The sequence below is a fragment of the Thunnus thynnus genome, chromosome 4 (assembly GCF_963924715.1).
Source record: "Thunnus thynnus chromosome 4, fThuThy2.1, whole genome shotgun sequence".
Taxonomy (NCBI): domain Eukaryota; kingdom Metazoa; phylum Chordata; class Actinopteri; order Scombriformes; family Scombridae; genus Thunnus; species Thunnus thynnus.
The window spans coordinates 270,001-289,705 of record NC_089520.1 but is presented as its reverse complement, the minus strand read 5'-3'; the positions used below and the strand labels follow the sequence as shown (position 1 = coordinate 289,705).

At 43.7% G+C, this 19,705-nt stretch overlaps 2 protein-coding genes and 1 pseudogene across 2 annotated transcripts in view; all 3 read left to right on the top strand.

The window, feature by feature from the left end:
- Window positions 1–646: 646 nt before the first annotated feature.
- On the top strand, window positions 647–11,206 carry cnbpb (CCHC-type zinc finger, nucleic acid binding protein b). The gene is made up of 5 exons (XM_067586114.1): window positions 647–808; window positions 6,821–6,937; window positions 7,376–7,441; window positions 8,595–8,793; window positions 10,262–11,206. The coding sequence occupies exons 2-5, from the start codon at window positions 6,835–6,837 to the stop codon at window positions 10,377–10,379; spliced, it is 486 nt and encodes a 161-aa protein (XP_067442215.1). The 5' UTR covers window positions 647–808; window positions 6,821–6,834; the 3' UTR covers window positions 10,380–11,206.
- On the top strand, window positions 7,450–8,640 carry LOC137182197 (uncharacterized; annotated as a pseudogene).
- A 5,329-nt stretch (window positions 11,207–16,535) lies between the features above and the next one.
- The window catches only part of isy1 (ISY1 splicing factor homolog), a 14,097-nt gene continuing 10,927 nt past the window's right edge, over window positions 16,536–19,705 (top strand). The window contains exons 1-3 of the mRNA XM_067586111.1: window positions 16,536–16,673; window positions 18,074–18,096; window positions 19,515–19,566. Coding sequence (XP_067442212.1) covers window positions 16,671–16,673; window positions 18,074–18,096; window positions 19,515–19,566 — 78 coding nt within the window. The 5' untranslated portion in view covers window positions 16,536–16,670. The remainder of the gene's footprint in view (window positions 16,674–18,073; window positions 18,097–19,514; window positions 19,567–19,705) is intronic.

The following is a 19,705-nucleotide window of genomic DNA, read 5'->3' as shown; positions in this document are numbered from 1 at the left end:
TGTGCATATTTGTGTCTCCCTCCTTCTTTCTCTCTCAACACAACCGGTGGAGGCAGACGGCGCCACCTACAGTCCGGTTCTGCTGGAGGTTTCCTCCCGTTGAAGGAGAGTTTTCCTGCTGCTGATGGAGGAACGTTGGGTCTCTGTAGGTTAAAGAGTTCAGTCCAGACCTGCTCTATGTGGGAAGAGACCTGACCTGGCACCATATAAATAAAAACTGATTGATTGATTCATTGTGTCTGTATGTGTGTATGTATGTGTGTGTGTGTGTGTATATGTGTGTATGTGTGTGTGTCTGTGTGTATATGTGTGTGTGTGTATGTGTGTGTGTATGTGTGTGTATGTGTTTGTGTGTGTGTGTGTGTGTGTATGTGTGTGTGTGTGTGTGTGTGTGTGTATATGTGTGAGTGTGTGTGTGTGCGTGTGATGTGTGCGTGCGTGTGTGTGTGTGTGTATGTGTGCGTGTGTGTGTGCGCGTGTGTGTGTGTGAGTGTGTGTGTGTGTGCGTGTGTGTGCGAGTGTGTGCGTGTATATATGTGTGTGCGTGTGTGCGAGTGTGTGTGTGTGTGCGAGTGTGTGTGTGTGTGTGTATGTGTGTATGTGTGTGTGTGTGTGTATGTGTGTGTGTGTGTATGTGTGTGTGTGTGTATGTGTGCGTGTGTGTGTGTGTGTGTATGTGTGTGTGTATGTGTGTGTGTATGTGTGTGTGTGTGTGTGTGTGTGTGTGTGTGTGTGTGTGGTGCCGTGTGCAGACCGCGTGTGGCGCAGAGGAGGATAGAAAACAAACATCCAGAGTTTCGGGTCTGAGGTGAGTTTGAGCTCCAGCGGATCAATCCGCTCTTTTTCCCCGCACGAGGCTCTCCGCCGCTGGGCTGCGGCGGCGCTCTGCCCCGGTGACGCAGCCGGACAGGAAGCTCCGAGGAGCGGACGCTCTCCCGTATTTTATCCGCTGTGGAACATATGCTAACCTGCTAGCATGCTAGTTGACACCGTGACGGCGCCGGGCCCGTTGACAGGCCGGCACCCTCCGCGCACACAGCGGGGAAACCTGCAGGGCAGAGCCGGAGGAGAGGTCCTCCGCCCGGGGCTGCTGGCCGCTCAGAGCCGCCTGTCAGCGGCGACAGGCCGCGGGCTGCCTGCGGAAGCTGCTGCTGAGTGTCAATCTAACATCTAAACGAACCACACGGATTATAATCCGAGCGGTTGATAATCAGGATAATCGTAAATTATTATAACTCTGTAAAAACAGCAGAAAACCAACAGAATCACAAGTTTGACCTGAACCGCTGTGACACAACTGGTCAGAGCAGAGTTGATTAATTGATTAGCCAATGATCAGAAATAAATCAGCAGCTGTTTTGATAATTGATTGATTGTTTAATTAAGCCTCCCTTCTCTGCTTTTCTCAGTTTACATGATCATAAACTGAATATCTTTGTGTTCTGGACAAAACATTGAAGAACAAAACTCTGACATATTACTTTACTGTTAGATCCCGAACCAGTTCTAGAGAAATCAATCAGCTGATGAATTGATGAAGATAATCCGTAGTTTTATAACTCAGTCCAGCTATTTGGTGACCCACATGTACTCATCATTAACAATTAAGAGTCAGATTAAACAGTATAGACTTTATTACACGTATTCATGTCTTATTATTATTATTATTATTATTGTTGTTGTTGTTGTTGTTGTTATTATGGTCCTTTGGAAGTTTGGGTCCCTCATTAATGTTTCCAGTAATAGTAACGTAATTTAAAAATGAGATTTTCTCGGTTGTCTGTCAGCCTGTCGACTGATTTCTATGTGAAGGATCCGGGTCGGATTTTCCACCAAAATCCAACGGAAGTGACGTTTTTGTGTGGTTGTGAGTGCCTCGCTTCTCTCCCGCCAACATCAACAAATGACCAACATAACGACACAACACAACTAAAGCGGTGCTCTCCGACTGACACAGATGTGAGCTCTGCAGCTACACCAGCTGCCTCCGTCAACACACACAGATAAACAACATTATTCCCTCAACGACGGAGCAACAAGCTCCAGAGCGACAGCAGGACAAAGTTCACTGCTTTTGTTTTTCCTGTTGGTGTCCAAAGGTCGTAATAATCAGGTTACCGGGCCGCAGCTCGCTGAGCCCGCCGGTTGGCGGTTTGCAGGTCTGACTTATTTCAATAAGTTTCGCTAAGTTAACTGAGAGTTTGTTCCATCACTGCGGCTTATATGAGTCCCAGCTCAGTAACCATGGTAACCATGGTTACTCAGTCAGCAGAACTAGCTGCTCTGTGGCAGGTTAAAGGTCAAACTTTACTCAGCTGCATGTCAAAGAACGTCCGACAGACTGTAAAACACGCTTCCATCAAATGTCTTTTCACACTCACATCACTTGTCTGTGTTCAGAAACATAAAACAGAAGAACTGTAAGAGACTTTTATAAATATACTTCAGTAAATCTCCGTTTTATTCGCGGTCACTCCTGTATTGGACTGAACCCTTTTATTTAAAAGCTCAGCGTTTATAATTTAAGGAATAAAAGTGTGCCAGCGTTATTTTGAAGTTATTTATTTATTCATTCACTCATTTTGTTCAAGTTGTGAAGACAAAAAAAATTAAATAAAGTCCAAACCATGAATCCTTCTGCTGTGTTTAAATGTTTACAGTATTAACTGCTTATAGTAACAACATTCACCGGGAAAAGAAGGAACTCGTCGCTGACAAAAGTCAAAACCTGCTGCTTCAAAAATGCTCACAATGTGTTTGAAACAGCTGCACTGTGTTTAGAAATGGTCAATAAAATTCAGCACCTCTGTATTCATGTAGGATAATAAATATACACATGTCAGTTAGATGGTTTTCTGCATGAGAAATAAAGAAAAGGTGATGATATTATAGTGATGTTTGACCCGGACAGACTGTATTTATATCCTTCTCCAGTTTCTTCATCTCCAACTGCAACTTAATTTTTAACTTTCATTGACGCTTGTTAACGGACATTTAGTGCAAGAGTTAACGTTGGTAAGTTGGTTCTCTTAATTTAATATTACATCTGATATTATCCAGCCTAGTGATAATATAACCACACTGATCTGAAGGGCAACACTACTGAATGCTCATTTATTAACAAATTCATTTGACAAGTGACATCTTCTAGTTTCTGGAAATGTGTTTGTTTAGCATGCGGCTAAAACACAAACAAAACTACTTGACTTCAAATAAGGCTCAAAAAAGTGTTTCTGGTCCTCGTTTATAATGAGTCATACATGAATAACAATAATTAGGACAGAACTATGCAGAACACCATAAACCTTTAACCTGTATAATATTCTAGACCTCTAGGCCGAACCTTATGGGAGCTGGTTTATAGTTTGTGGTGTCACTGGTGTCCCTGAACCTTTCCAGTCATCTCCAGTTGGCCAAATTGTGCCCATTGCTTTGACTCATTACTGTGTGATGCTGCTGCTTACAACTGGGGGCCTCATGGTGGAAAGCTTAGTGCTGGGGGCCTCATGGTGGAAAGCTTAGTGCTGGGGGCCCCATGGTGCAGAACTTAGTGCTGGGGGTCCCATGGTGCAGAGCTTACAACTGGGGGCCCCATGGTGCAGAGCTTAGTGCTGGGGGCCCCATGGTGCAGAACTTAGTGCTGGGGGTCCCATGGTGCAGAGCTTACAACTGGGGGCCTCATGGTGCGGAGCTTAGTGCTGGGGGCCCCATGGTGCAGAGCTTAGTGCTGGGGGCCTCATGGTGCAGAGCTTAGTGCTGGGGGCCCCATGGTGCAGAGCTTAGTGCTGGGGGCCTCATGGTGCAGAGCTTGGTGAACGGGGCCCCATGGTGCAGAGCTTGGTGCTGGGGGCCTCATGGTGCAGAGCTTAGTGCTGGGGGCCTCATGGTGCAGAGCTTAGTGCTGGGGGCCTCATGGTGCGAAGCTTAGTGCTGGGGGCCCCATGGTGCAGAGCTTAGTGCTGGGGGCCTCATGGTGCGAAGTTTAGTGCTGGGGGCCTCATGGTGCGAAGCTTAGTGCTGGGGGCCCCATGGTGCAGAGCTTAGTGCTGGGGGCCTCATGGTGCGAAGCTTAGTGCTGGGGGCCCATGGTGCAGAGCTTAGTGCTGGGGGCCTCATGGTGCGAAGCTTAGTGCTGGGGGCCCCATGGTGCGAAGCTTAGTGCTGGGGGCCTCATGGTGCAGAGCTTAGTGCTGGGGGCCCCATGGTGGAAAGCTTAGTGCTGGGGGCCTCATTGTGGAAAGCTTAGTGCTGGGGGCCTCATTGTGGAAAGCTTAGTGCTGGGGGCCTCATGGTGGAAAGCTTAGTGCTGGGGGCCCCATGGTGCGAAGCTTAGTGCTGGGGGCCTCATGGTGCAGAGCTTGGTGAACGGGGCCCCATGGTGCAGAGCTTGGTGCTGGGGGCCTCATGGTGCAGAGCTTAGTGCTGGGGGCCTCATGGTGCGAAGCTCAGTGCTGGGGGCCTCATGTTGCAGACCTTAGTACTGGGGGCCCCATCGTGTGGAGCTTAGTACTGGGGGCCTCATGTTGCAGACCTTAGTACTGGGGGCCCCATCGTGTGGAGCTTAGTACTGGGGGCCTGGAGGAGCAAGTTGCTGGCAGATCTGGGGGTTTGGGTGGAGGTTTGATGGATTTGTAGGTGAGCAGCAGGACTTTGTGGTCCATCCTGAAGGGAACTGGGAACCAGTGCAGAGAAAACAGAACTGGTTTACATGTTGGTGTTTTCACTGTCAGCAGGATCCTGCCAGCTCTGGTCTGAATGTTCTGGAGTTCCTGGAGGCTCCTGCCAGGATCCCTGTGAGGAGCACAGAGTAGTGGTCCAGTCTGGAGGAGATAAAAGACGAGTTTCTCTATCTGACAGTGTTAGAGAGGAGCAGAGTTTACAGATGATTTTGAGATGGTGGAAAGAGGTTCTGCATAGATGTCAGCTGAGGGTCAAACCCAGATCGCTGACTGAGGAGGAAAGGGGGATGTCCTGGCCGTCAAAGGTGAGAGAGGTATGGGAGATGACTGAACCTGGTGTGAAGTGCCAGTAGGGAGAGCTTCAGTTTTGCTACTGTTTTAGGCCTTTATTTCCTTAAGACTGAGGCGTGACATGGCTGCAGAAGGGGCAGTTTTGATGTATAGCTGGGTATCGTCAGCATAGCAGTGAAAAGACATCCCATGTCTGCTGAAGACACATCGAGAGGGAGCATGTAGAGGGTAAACAGGATGTAGAGGTGAATAGCATGTAGAGGGTAAACAGCATTTAGAGGGTAAACAGGACATAGAGGGTAAACAAGATGTAGAGGGTAGATGGCATGTAGAGGTAAACAGCATGTAGAGGTAAACAGCATGTAGAGGTAAACAGCATGTAGAGGTAAACAGGACATAGAGGGTAAACAGGACCTAGAGGGTAAACAGGACGTAGAGGGTAGATGGCATGTAGAGGGTAAACAGGACATAGAGAGTAAACAGGGCGTAGAGGGTAAACAGGATGTAGAGGTAAACAGGACGTAGAGGGTAGATGGCATGTAGAGGGTAAACAAGATGTAGAGGGTAAACAGGACATAGAGGGTAAACAGGACGTAGAGGTTAAACAGGATGTAGAGGGTAAACAGGATGTAGCGGGTAAACTAGATGTAGAGGGTAGATGGCATGTAGAGGTAAACAGCATGTAGAGGTAAACAGGACATAGAGGGTAAACAGGACCTAGAGGGTAAACAGGATGTAGAGGGTAAACAGGATGTAGAGGGTAGATGGCATGTAGAGGTAAACAGCATGTAGAGGTAAACAGGACGTAGAGGGTAAACAGGATGTAGAGGGTAAACAGGATGTAGAGGGTAAACAGGACGCAGAGGGTAAACAGGACCTAGAGGGTAGATGGCATGTAGAGGTAAACAGCATGTAGAGGTAAACAGGACGTAGAGGGTAAACAGGATGTAGAGGGTAAACAGGACCTAGAGGGTAGACGGCATGTAGAGGTAAACAGGACATAGAGGGTAAACAGGATGTAGAGGGTAAACAGGACATAGAGGGTAAACAGGACGTAGAGGGTAAACAGGATGTCGAGGGTAAACAGGACATAGAGGGTAAACAGCATGTAGAGGTAAACAGGACATAGAGGGTAAACAGGATGTAGAGGGTAAACAGGACATAGAGGGTAAACAGGACGTAGAGGGTAAACAGGATGTCGAGGGTAAACAGGACGTAGAGGGTAAACAGGATGTAGAGGGTAAACAGGATGTAGAGGGTAAACAGGACATAGAGGGTAAACAGGACGTAGAGGGTAAACAGGATGTAGAGGGTAAACAGGACATAGAGGGTAAACAGCATGTAGAGGTAAACAGGACATAGAGGGTAAACAGGATGTAGAGGGTAAACAGGACATAGAGGGTAAACAGGACGTAGAGGGTAAACAGGATGTCGAGGGTAAACAGGACGTAGAGGGTAAACAGGATGTAGAGGGTAAACAGGACGTAGAGGGTAAACAGGATGTAGAGGGTAGACAGCATGTAGAGGGTAAACAGGATGGGACTGAGAACTGATCCTTGTGGAACACCATTGGTGACATGGAGTGATCTAGACCCACATCGTCCCATTGAGACATAGTCAGTCCTACCAGAAAGGTGGGACTGAAAGCACTTACGTGCAGAGTCTGACAGTTCAGTGGTGGTGTGGAGACGCTCTAAGAGGATAGAGCAATCCAAAGTGTGGAGGATCAGTGTGTCAAGATAATGTAGAGAATTAGTGGAATGATCCTGTAATTCTAACTCCATAAAACTGATCAATATTTATTTAAAATCAATACTTAATCTGATTTCTCTGTCTGTCTGTCTGTTCAGCCGTCGCCGTGGTGATGAGCAGTAATGAGTGTTTCGGTTGTGGCCGCAGTGGCCACTGGGTGAAGAACTGTCCCAGCGGCAGCCGAGGGAGAGGGAAAGGTCGTGGCAGAGGCAAAGGTGACCTGAAACACTGATACATGTTTTATATGAACATCAACATAAATATCAGGAACATTTTCTTCTCCTGAACCTCTCTGACTTTTCTCTGTGAGGTTTGTTAACATCACAAATTCTGTAAATTTCTGGTTTCAGCCTGATGAACATCACCTGTTCATGAGGAACTGAACGTTTCCAACATTTCATCATCAGCATCATCGACACCCATAAAATGTCTAAATAGGGCGACCTGTTCCACTCCGTTTGTGGGCGAGTTTCATTCACAAAAATGTTCCCAAAGAGTGAAAAGAAGAATCAGAAACCAGCAGACACATTTATCAGTGTCAATAGTCGTATTAGACGAGCTGAAACACTGAGAAAACATGATCGGAGCAGCGCTGCACTGTGACAGAAAAAAAGAGGGAACATCAGATTTTATAAAACGTCTTTTTGTTTCAGATCTGTTCTGTTATCGCTGTGGGGAGCTCGGACACGTCGCCAGAGACTGTGAGAGGACTGAGGATGGTGAGAACACACACACACACACATACACACACACACACACACATACACACACACACACACACACACACACACACACACACACACACACACACACTCTCTTTGTCATCCCAGCCAGTCTCTCTATACAACAACAGATCAGCATCCAGCTTAAATCAACCCAACTCAGGCCCACAAAGTCTGCCTGGAACCTGGGTGTCATGATCGATGACGAACTAACCTGTAAGGTTCACGGGGCCTCAGTCGCTCGGTTGTGTCGGTTTCACCTGAACAACATTAGGAAGATCAGTCTCTACCTGTCTGAGCATGCAGCACAACTCCTGCTTCAGGCTGCAGCTCCTTACTGACAGGCCTCCCTGCATGTACGTTCAGACCTCTGCAGATGATCCAGAACGCGGCGGCGCATCTGGTCTTCAACCAGGCCAAAACAGCACATGTCACCCTGCTGTTCATCTCCCTCCACTGGCTCCCAGTTGCTGCCCGCATCAAATTCAAAACCCTGACACTCGCTTACAGAACAGCAACTAAAACAGCTCCGGCCTACCTGAACTCCCTCATTCAGGTCTACACTCCCTCCCGCTCACTACACTCTGCCAATGAAAGGCGCCTGGTACCACAACAGGACCCTAAGTCACTAGCTGGACTCTTCTGCTTTGTAGTTCCCTGGTGGTGGAACAAGTTACCAAACTCTGATATGCAGAGTCCCTCTCAATCTTTAAGACTAAAGACCAGCTCTTTCATGAACACCTCTGCACCTGATGGACTGAAGAAGAAAAAAAAAGTCTGCTTCTATGCACTCTATGCATTGCCTCTGTTCACTGTTGGCATCTACGTCCCATCGGACTCAAACTCAGCTCTATGGAACTTACTGGTGTTGTTCTCTCCTGACTGAATCCCTGCTGGTGTTGTATCAGCGCTCACATGTACATTGCTTTGGATAAAAGCGTCTGCTAAATTAAACTGTAAATTGTAAACATGAATCTGTCATTTCGTAACACCTCAATAAACCACAATTTACTATTTTAATAACCTGTGACTAACTCTTTAATAATGTGGGACTAACAGTGTAATAACCTGGGATTAACTCTTTAATAACCAGGATATGCAGTAGTGTATGTATCTGAAGCAGCTTTAACCCCTCCTGTCGTCCCTGCAGCCTGTTATAACTGTGGCAGAGGAGGTCACATCTCCAGAGACTGCAAGGAACCGAAGAAAGAGCGCGAGCAGATGTGCTACAACTGTGGCAAGGCTGGACACATGGCACGCGACTGTAACCACGCCCACGAGCAGAAGTGCTACTCCTGCGGCGGCTTTGGACACATCCAGAAATGCTGCGACAGGGTCAAATGCTACAGGTAATCTAATGTTACAGGTAATCTAATACTACAGGTAATCTAATACTACAGGTAATCTAATGTTACAGGTAATCTAATGCTACAGGTAATCTAATGTTACAGGTAATCTAATACTACAGGTAATCTAATACTACAGGTAATCTAATACTACAGGTAAATAAATGCTACAGGTAATCTAATACTACAGGTAATCTAATGCTACAGGTAATCTAATACTACAGGTAAATAAATGCTACAGGTAATCTAATACTACAGGTAATCTAATACTACAGGTAAATAAATGCTACAGGTAATCTAATACTACAGGTAATCTAATGCGTCAGGTAATTTAATACTACAGGTAATCTAATGCTACAGGTAATCTAATACTACAGGTAATCTAATGCTACAGGTAATCTAATGCTTCAGGTAATTTAATACTACAGGTAATCTAATACTACAGGTAAATAAATGCTACAGGTAATCTAATGCTACAGGTAAATAAATGCTACAGGTAAATAAATGCTACAGGTAATCTAATGCTACAGGTAATCTAATGCTTCAGGTAATCTAATACTACAGGTAAATAAATGCTACAGGTAATCTAATGCTACAGGTAAATAAATGCTACAGGTAATCTAATGCTACAGGTAATCTAATACTACAGGTAATCTAATACTACAGGTAATCTAATGTTACAGGTAAATAAATGCTACAGGTAATCTAATGCTACAGGTAATCTAATGTTACAGGTAATCTAATACTACAGGTAATCTAATACCACAGGTAATCTAATACTACAGGTAATCTAATGTTACAGGTAATCTAATATTACAGGTAAACTAATGTTACAGGTAAATAAATTATACAGGTAATCTAATGTTACAGGTAAATAAATTATACAGGTAATCTAATGTTACAGGTAATCTAGTGTTACAGGTAATCTAATACTACAGGTAATCTAATGTTACAGGTAATCTAATACTACAGGTAAACTAATGTTACAGGTAAATAAATTATACAGGTAATCTAATGTTACAGGTAATCTAGTGTTACAGGTAATCTAATACTACAGGTAATCTAATGTTACAGGTAATCTAATACTACAGGTAATCTAATGTTACAGGTAATCTAATACTACAGGTAAACTAATGTTACAGGTAAATAAATTATACAGGTAATCTAATACTACAGGTAATCTAATGTTACAGGTAATCTAATACTACAGGTAAATAATTGCTACAGGTAATCTAATACTACAGGTAATCTAATATTACAGGTAATCTAATACTACAGGTAAATAAATTATACAGGTAATCTAATGTTACAGGTAAATAAATTATACAGGTAATCTAATGTTACAGTTAAATAAATTATTCAGGTAATCTAATACTACAGGTAATCTAATGTTACAGGTAATCTAATACTACAGGTAAATAATTGCTACAGGTAATCTAATGCTACAGGTAAACTGATGTGTGTGCTGCAGGTGTGGGGAGATCGGCCATGTCGCCGTGCATTGCAGCAAGGCGTCAGAGCTGAACTGCTACAACTGCGGGAAGTCGGGTCACCTGGCGAAGGAGTGCACTATTGAAGCAACCGCCTAGCTGCCTCTCAGACTGCCTCGCCCTCCCTCATCTCTGCTTTCTTTCTCTTCACTCACTCCCTCTGATAATCCTTTCTCATTGGTCCAGAGGCTTGTCAGTCAGCCTCGGAGCAGCCAGTCAGAGCGGGTGGAGGGAGGCGAAGGGGCGGACACTACAAAACAAGAAACCCACTTTCTTCTGCATTTCTAAAAGAAAACAGAATTTGTGTTTTTAGTTCGGTAGCATCAAGATGTACAAAGCTTTGTTTAAGAATCTTTTCTGCCCAGCCGATTGGCTGCAAGAGTAGAGTGATTAAAGACAAAACATTAAGCCCCTCCCCTCAGTCCTTAAGTGGGCAGGGTCACAGAGGAGGGAGAAACAAGTGTCTGAAAAAGTTTCTATCTTCCCGTGAGGCGATTATTTTCCTTTTTCTTGACAAAACCAAGTTTGTCTGAAAGAAACGTGACTGGCTCTGCCTCCAGCAAACAGCCAATCACCTCACAGGTCTGGCCGCTTCGTTACCACCTGGAGGAGCGAACAAGCCAATCAGAGCAGGTCACAGCGGATGGACATTAAAAAATGGACATTAATAAATCATATTTAAAGGTGCATTCTGTTGCTGTTTGGAGCTACGCAACAACAGAGACAAAAACTAATCATAATAATAATAAAAAAAACATAAAAAAACATTTTAAGTTTGGAGAGACAAGAATGTTTTCACAAAAAAATCCAAATGTTATTTTTGTACAATATATCACTTAGAGCTGCTGTAAAAATGTAATTTGGTTGTACTGAAGTCTGTAAGTTTAACCTGACAATAAAAACATGGAGGAAGAAGGAGGACACAACATGTTTCTATTGATTCCTTAGTGAGGACTGTCATTCATATGAAGGATCCAAACCAACGATGAACTGATCTACTGACCAGTATCATGTGATCTATCTGATTCCTCACCGCTGCACTGGGTCACATGTTCCTTCACCATCAAGAGTTTGGTCTCGTTAGTTTGTTTAGAAACGGCTCCAACTGAAGATCTTTGTACGTTTATAATGTTGTACAAAGCTGTGAAATGCAGCACAAGCTGAACACCAAACTGTTTCTGTCTCCAGTAAATTACTTACAAATATGTGTTGAGCTGCAACAACTATTCAGTTAACAGATCAGTGGACAGAACGTTCAACTGAGACTATTTTGATAAACGATGAATCGTTTTAAAAAATCTAAACAATGTCTTGTTTAAGGTTCTCAAATGTGAATATTTGCTGCTTTTTTCATTTTAACATCATAGTAAATTGAATATTTCCTGGTTTTTGACTCATCCACAAAATATTTGATTTGACTGAAAACATGATGCTGTTATTCGTCTTTGGAGCCGTTTCTAAACAAACTAACGTGACCAAAGTCTTCATGATGAAGGATCATGTGACCCAGAGCAGCGGTGAGACTCACTGACGGGTTTTTAATCAGCTCTGATACAAACACGATACTGGTTCGTAGATCAGGGCCTCGTTCTTTGTACGTGGACAACCGAGTGATCCAAATTATAATGTTGATGATTTGAGTTCTTCAAAGCTGTTGTAAGATTAATGTGGAGCTGTTGTCATAGCGACAATACTTGAATCCCAAACCTGCAGATGTGCAGCTTATTGACAGTCAGCTGATCAGGACTTAGTCTGAATCCCAACATTAACGCAGATTTATGATGAAAGAATGTTGATCTAATGATTTTAGATGAGAACATGCAGATTATTGATACATCATTATGATTTATTGGTGTAATTATCACAATTAAACTTTATAATGAAGAGTTACCTTCACTCATACAGGATAAAATATACAACTACATAAATATACAAATACATAAATTTAGTTTGAGACTAAAATGACATAAACTCACCTAAACTGTCCTGAATGTTAAAGGACCCACAGCACAGAATATGTGGTATTTATCTATTTTGTTTGTTTTATTAGTTATATTTTGCATTTCAGTGGAGGTGCCCCCCTCCAGTAGGGGGCAGTGATGTCACAGTAAAGACAAATAGAGACAGAAAACAGTAGAAGACATTAAAGGCAGTCATTTGCTCAGATTCAACATCAGCTCTCAGAGGTTTGTCATCATGTCAAACTACAAAGAACGGGTACAGAGGTGCAGTTCCGTTGATCATATGGGTGTTAAAGGAAACGACCACGCAGATAAATTGGCTCGGAAGGTTCCTAAAGTATATGACAACGAAGTGATACGGTTGGTTTAATCAGAACAGCCATAATTAACAGCCGGCCGAAGGAAAGGGAGACATTATTATAATATACAATGCTAATCGACTGGCTGCTTACATGGCTCACGTTCGCCTGGATTGTCCCGTCTTCTGTACTCCATCCAGCGATACTCTAATACATGGAGGCAAAGCTCTTGCAACCACGATTCCACCTCTCAGAGCCTCCACCGTCAGTGCACCGTCACCCGGATGTATATATTCACCATGAGTCCCGACGGAACTTCAACTTTGACCCTTCTGCCCTCTTACTGGGGTGGTGGTCTTGTGATACCATATATTGAGAGATGGAGAGTATCTTCTATAACTGTCCACCACAAATGAATGAGCCAGTTCTTACCATACTTGCTGCTGTCTTTTTAACCTCCCTGTGTCTCCTAATGTAATCCTGCTGGGTGATTTTAATAAACACACTGACAATATCTACAATACTCTTACTGCCTGGTCAGCTTTGGCTCACAACAATATGTTGACTCTACACACTCTAAAGGTATCTGTGCTGCTGTTACTCCTCTTAATCATACTGCATCTAATCTGTCCATATCTGACCACAGGTTGGTGTCTTTCAATGTCAGTTTGACATTATTCAAGGCAAACCTGCTTCTCATTTCACAACATTAATAATATTGATTTATCTGCTCTTTCCAATGGAATTGATAACCTCCCCAGCAAAGACAATGTATCCACTCCAGATGAACTGGTTTCTCATTACAATATTGGACTACACAGTGTTTTTGATGTTCTTGCTCCTTTACCCACTCTGCCTCTTGGTTTACTCCTGAACTACGCCAACTGAAAGTTAAAGGTTGTTGTCTGGAACATCTCTATGCTAAAACTGGCCTTGCTGTTCATAAAAATATGTATGCTGACCACATACTTCATTATGAGGACGCTCACAGCCAAAACGGCCTGTTATGTAAATCTAATTAGGTCAGGCGAAGGCAACACTATACGACCACCTGATACTCTTACTACTCATCATTACTCCACTGCTCAATGTAACTCTTTTATTATCCAACAGCAACTGAACTTGCAGTTCACTTCATCCGCCTGTCTCTGCTCCCTCGCTTCTACACTCTCTAGTTTTAAATTACCAGCTGTTGCTGAAATGTCTGGCCTCATTTGAAAATCCAAATCTTCTACCTGCCAACTAGATCCACTTCCTACTCACTTGGTAAAAGCCCGTCCACCACACCTGTCCTTTCTAATAACTGACATAATACATTCCTCCCTTATTTCCGGTCTTGTTCCTTCATCTCTGGAGACACCTGGTTTAGACTCCAACTATTTGAATAATTAACAACCAATTTCAAATTTACCATTTCTCTCTAAAACACTCCAAAGAACAGTTGCAGCTCAGGTTCAGACTCACTTGTCTGAGCTGTGAATGACCTGTTGATAACAGCAGACTTATATGGCACCTTCCCTGGCTTCCAACTACTCAAAGTTCTTTTACACTACAAGCCACATTCACACAACGATGGCGGAAAGCTACCACGCCGTGTGCTGGCGCAGCCGTTGGGATTCAGTATCTTCGGTCTTTACCTTACTTGTCCTCCTGGATTTGACACCATCTCACACACCATCCTCTTTGATTGATTAGCTCCCATTGGAATCACTGACATCCCACTTTCCTGGTTTCATTCATATCTGTCTGGCTGCACTCCAACTTAAAAATCTCAAATCCCTGTCCTTCCCTGTTATGAATGGTGTTCCTCAGGGCTCCGTCTTGGACCACCCTCTTTTTTATCATTTGTCTCTTACCACTTGGCCACATTCTCAGAAAATGTGGTATACAGTTTCATTGCTAGGCAGATGACACCAAGCTCTAACTGTCTGCCAAGCCTACTTCTATTCTTCCACCCTCATCCCTTCCCGACTGCCTGCTGGAAATCAAATCCTGGCTTTCACATAATGTCCTCAAACTTAATAGTGATGAAACAGACGTTCTCCTTGTGGCTAAAAAATCTACTTTATCCAAACTTTGACTGACTATTGATAACTCCACAGCCCTCCTTCCCCCCAGGTTAAGAGTCGGGGTGTCATCCTTGACAGCACATTATCCTATTGAGCCACACATCAATAACATCACCTGCTCGGCTTACTTCCACTTATTCAATGTCTCTCGTCTCTATCTGTCTCTTACATCCAACAGCACTGCCATTTTCACTCATGCTCTGATTACATGATTGGTCTTCCTCACAAGCTCCTCCATAAACTTCAACTGGTTCCCCTACCATTACCAGAACCAGAACCTGTTCTCCAGCATCTTCACTGGCTTCCTGTTAAAAATCATATTGACTTTGAGATTCTGCTTCTGACCTTCAAGGCCCTTTATAACAAAGCACCTCTGTATCTCTCTGACCTCCTTCACACCTACATACCCTCCCCTACTCTCAGATGCTCCTCTGCCATTCTCCTCACTGCACCTCCTGCCTGCTTGGCTCCTGTGAGGTCCAGAGTCTTCAGCCGTGCTGCTCCTCACCTTTGGAAGACCTCCAAGACAAACGCAATATTGATTCTCTCTCAACCTTCGACTCCATCTCAAAATGCACCTTTTCAAACTGGTTTATTCTCTCTGATCCTGCCTCTGATTGCTTTATTCAAATCAAGTTTGCATTGATGATTTTATACTTCTATTTACTATTAATTTACTATTTTAACTCTATTTTTGTATAAAGCTGCTTTGTTTGATTTGTTGGTGTCGTTTTCACTGCTGTATGTTTGATTTTACTTTGTGTTTGTAAGGTGTCCTTCAGTGTCCTGAAAGGTGCATATGAATAATATGCATTATTAATATTATTATTATTATTTAGAAATCAGTTCATGTCAAACAATTTAAAGGGGGATATCGTAACCACAGAGAGGAGGTGATCATCACATGATTAGGGTTCGGGCATGCAGGGTTTCTCTCCTCATTAAATCCGTGTCAGTGCCGTAACGCCGGGTTCAGACCTGAAGCAGAAGCACCGCGAAGCGTCTCTTCTTGCACAAGCAGGAGCCTCGCTGTTCACACCAGAAGCACATTTCTCAACAAGCGATTCCACTTTTCTGTTACTTTTCTAATCACATGTAGAGCTGATTTTTATTCAATAAAATAAATCTTCACTTCAGTCACACAGTCAAATCAGTCTGCATGTAATCAGTGCAAATGAACAGGCCAAGCTAGCTAATGAGCTAGCACTAGCGCCACGCTAACAGCAAACTAAGAGAGATTTTAGTGTAACAGTAAAAACAAATCACAACAAAGGCATAGCATCTTATTACAGGCTCAGCATTGACAAACAGCTGCAGGCTAAGTTATAACCTCATCAATCTGACATTTGATTGATCTAGACGAGCCTATAACCTCCCCGCACTCACAGAATCTGGGGTTACGATACGTAACTGACCAGATATTCTATCCTGTGTCTGACTTCCTGTCCGGCTTCATCTACTCCATGCAGTTTGACAGATTTGCTCTTGACGCGTGGAGAAAATATTCCAGACACCGAAACCATTGCTGCAGATCACGCTGCAGCTGGTCTGAACCCGGCGCAGCACTCTGGAAGATGTAGAACAAACTATCATACATTGTAGTAAATATAATATAATATAATTCAGAGGGAGACATTGAGAAATATGGTTCATGAGACAGGAATGGAGTTTAAAATCTCTACTAAGCACAGGACAGGACTGCAGGGAAATCCTAAGGTGATTGGTAGGTCATATAATATATATAATATTTATTATATAGTATATTTATATATATTTATTATATAAAACATGCAGGAGATATGGTGATATTGTTTTTCTATAGACACCAGTATTCAGAGGATCTAATGCCATGAATCTACATGCTCCAGTCAGAGGCAGCAGGTGGCGGAATGCACCTTTAAAGTTAGAAGAAGAAGAAGGGGGCAGTGACGTCACAACAGAGACAGGAAACCGTAGAAGAAGTCGGGGTTGTGCTTCCTGTGTGTGTCGGCGTGTTTGGTTCTTGTGAAGCTAAAGTTTCCTTCATAAAAAGACAGAAAGCAGCAGAAAGCAGCAGCGGAGATGGTGAGTGAGCAGCAGATCTTCATCCTGACGCTAAACATTCATCAATGATACACCGCTAGCGCAGTTAGCATGCTAACCTGTTAGCTTTAGCTGGAAGCTAACGGATCCATTCAGCGGATTTAAAGCAGATAAAAGTTTGGTCTAAACAGTGAAACTGTGAGATGAACTTTCCCGAAGACATCGGTGATGAGCAGAAAGCTTTTTAACGCAGTCAGCTGTTACACTGTGACCTGCAGTGCTGGAAGAACTCAGATCCTTTACTTCAGTAAAAGTGTCAATACCTAATCAATATATCATCAATAGAAAATACTTCATTTAAATCTTACTCAAGTAAGAGCACAGAAGTATTATCTGCAAAATTAGTACTTTTAGTTTCGTTCCTCTGAGATGCTGCTGAAATACAAACTGTGTAACCCTCACACAACGTTCATCTAACCCTCACACAACGTTCATCTAACCCTCACACAACGTTCATCTAACCCTCACATAACGTTCATCTAACCTTCACATAACGTTCATCTAACCTTCACATAACGTTCATCTAACCCTCACATAACGTTCCTGTAACGTTCTCTACCACAGCATCAGCAGCTCGTCCGTCGTTAACAAACTGCTTATTAACCCTTTAATGAAACTTCACAAACTATGAAAGAAAAACCTGGTCCAGGTCTGAATGCTGGACCCCTACAGTGAGGGGGTCTGGTCCAGGTCTGAGTGCTGGACCCCTACAGTGAGGGGGTCTGGTCCAGGTCTGAGTGCTGGACCCCTACAGTGAGGGGGTCTGGTCCAGGTCTGAAGGCTGGACCCCTACAGTGAGGGGGTCTGGTCCAGGTCTGAGTGCTGGACCCCTACAGAGACGGGATCTGGTGGAACGGTGGTCCTCACCTTGTTATTGATCCTACAGACTCTGAACATCATGCTTCATAAAGATCTTCCTCATGTGGTGTTGTGATGATGATGATGCTGGGTTGAGATCAGGTGACTGTGAAGGTCGTAACATGTGATTCAGGATAAAGCAGTGACCCTTCCCCAAACCCTGCCAGCATAACAGAGCCCCCAGACCCCCTCACTGTAGGGTCCAGCACTCAGACCTGGACCAGACCCCCTCACTGTAGGGGTCCAGCACTCAGACCTGGACCAGACCCCCTCACTGTAGGGGTCCAGCACTCAGACCTGGACCAGGTTTTCCTTTAACGTGTCACCTGTGTGTGATGATCCTGTTTCATCAAACAACCATCATGAGTCATATTTAAGACAAACGTCGGTCTGTGAGCAGAGACGTGTTTGTGTCGGGGGTTAATGTGGATCTGTCAGTCCTGATCCAGGACAGACCGGACCCCTCATGCTTCCTGGTTTAACTTGTGTGAATGAAACTGAAACGTCTGTCTCTGTGTTTACAGGCTCGAAATGCTGAGAAGGCCATGTGAGTACACGTTGTTTTCATTCTGTCGGCTGAGACTCGATCAGAAGCAACTTCATTGATTTCACATCATACGTATTGATCTGTTGGTGATTTGTGATTGTAATTAACGTAAAATCAAGAAATCTCTGCAGATATTTGATTTTATTTGCTGCTGAAAGTTTATTTAATAAAAGTTATAAATGGAACTGAAGCACAGTATTCTCTTCTCTATAGAACGTTGAGTCCTCATGGTTCTCATGTTCAGCTGACATCTAGTTGTTTGTGTCGTTACGTACGAATCTTCACTGGAACCAGTTTAAATAAAAGAGACAAAACTTCACAAATTGTATCAGAAAAGCTGAAAATCAAACATATTCATCATCAATAATCAGAAAAACACTGCTGGAGGCAGCGATCAATGAATCAGCGATCAATGAATCAGCGATCAATGAATCAGCGATCAATGAATCAGTGATCAATGTCTTTACACAAGCAGATCTGCAACAGCTTTGTCTTAATACAAGACTAAGTTCTGGTTCTGTGTGGTTCTGTGTGGTTCTACTGTAGTTCTACCGTAGTTCTGTGTGGTTCTACTGTAGTTCTACTGTGGTTCTGTGTGGTTCTACTGTAGTTCTACCGTAGTTCTGTGTGGTTCTACTGTAGTTCTACTGTAGTTCTGTGTGGTTCTACTGTAGTTCTACTGTGGTTCTGTGTAGTTCTGTGTAGTTCTGTGTGGTTCTGTGTGGTTCTACTGTAGTTCTACTGTGGTTCTGTGTAGTTCTGTGTAGTTCTGTGTAGTTCTGTGTGGTTCTACTGTAGTTCTACTGTGGTTCTGTGTAGTTCTGTGTAGTTCTGTGTAGTTCTGTGTGGTTCTACTGTAGTTCTACCGTAGTTCTGTGTGGTTCTACTGTAGTTCTACTGTGGTTCTACTGTAGTTCTACTGTAGTTCTGTGTGGTTCTACTGTAGTTCTACTGTGGTTCTGTGTAGTTCTGTGTGGTTCTACTGTAGTTCTACTGTAGTTCTGTGTGGTTCTACTGTAGTTCTACTGTGGTTCTGTGTAGTTCTGTGTGGTTCTACTGTAGTTCTACTGTAGTTCTGTGTGGTTCTACTGTAGTTCTACTGTGGTTCCGTGTAGTTCTGTGTGGTTCTGTGTAGTTCTGTGTGGTTCTACTGTAGTTCTACTGTAGTTCTGTGTGGTTCTACTGTAGTTCTACTGTGGTTCTGTGTAGTTCTGTGTGGTTCTACTGTAGTTCTGTGTGGTTCTACTGTGGTTCTACTGTAGTTCTACTGTGGTTCTGTGTAGTTCTGTGTGGTTCTACTGTAGTTCTGTGTGGTTCTACTGTGGTTCTACTGTAGTTCTACTGTAGTTCTGTGTAGTTCTACTGTAGTTCTGTGTGGTTCTACTGAGGTTCTCTAACTTTCTCTCTCTGTCTCTCAGGACGGCTCTGGCCCGGTTCAGACAGGCTCAGCTGGAGGAGGGAAAAGTGAAGGTCAGATTCTGTTCTCAACCCGAGGCCCGGGACCCATTCATGTCCACATATAACACCTGTCTGTCTCTCTCTGACCTGTCTGTCTGACCCGTCTATCTGATCCGTCTGTCTGTCTGACCTGTCTGTCTGACCCGTCTGT

Coding starts and splice junctions, on each gene's coding strand:
- cnbpb (XM_067586114.1), top strand. CDS start 6,835: ATGAGCAGTAATGAGTGTTTCGGTTGTGGCCGCAGTGGCCACTGGGTG. Junction 6,938..7,375: donor AGGTCGTGGCAGAGGCAAAG/GTGACCTGAAAC, acceptor TTTTTGTTTCAG/ATCTGTTCTGTTATCGCTGT. Junction 7,442..8,594: donor CTGTGAGAGGACTGAGGATG/GTGAGAACACAC, acceptor TCGTCCCTGCAG/CCTGTTATAACTGTGGCAGA.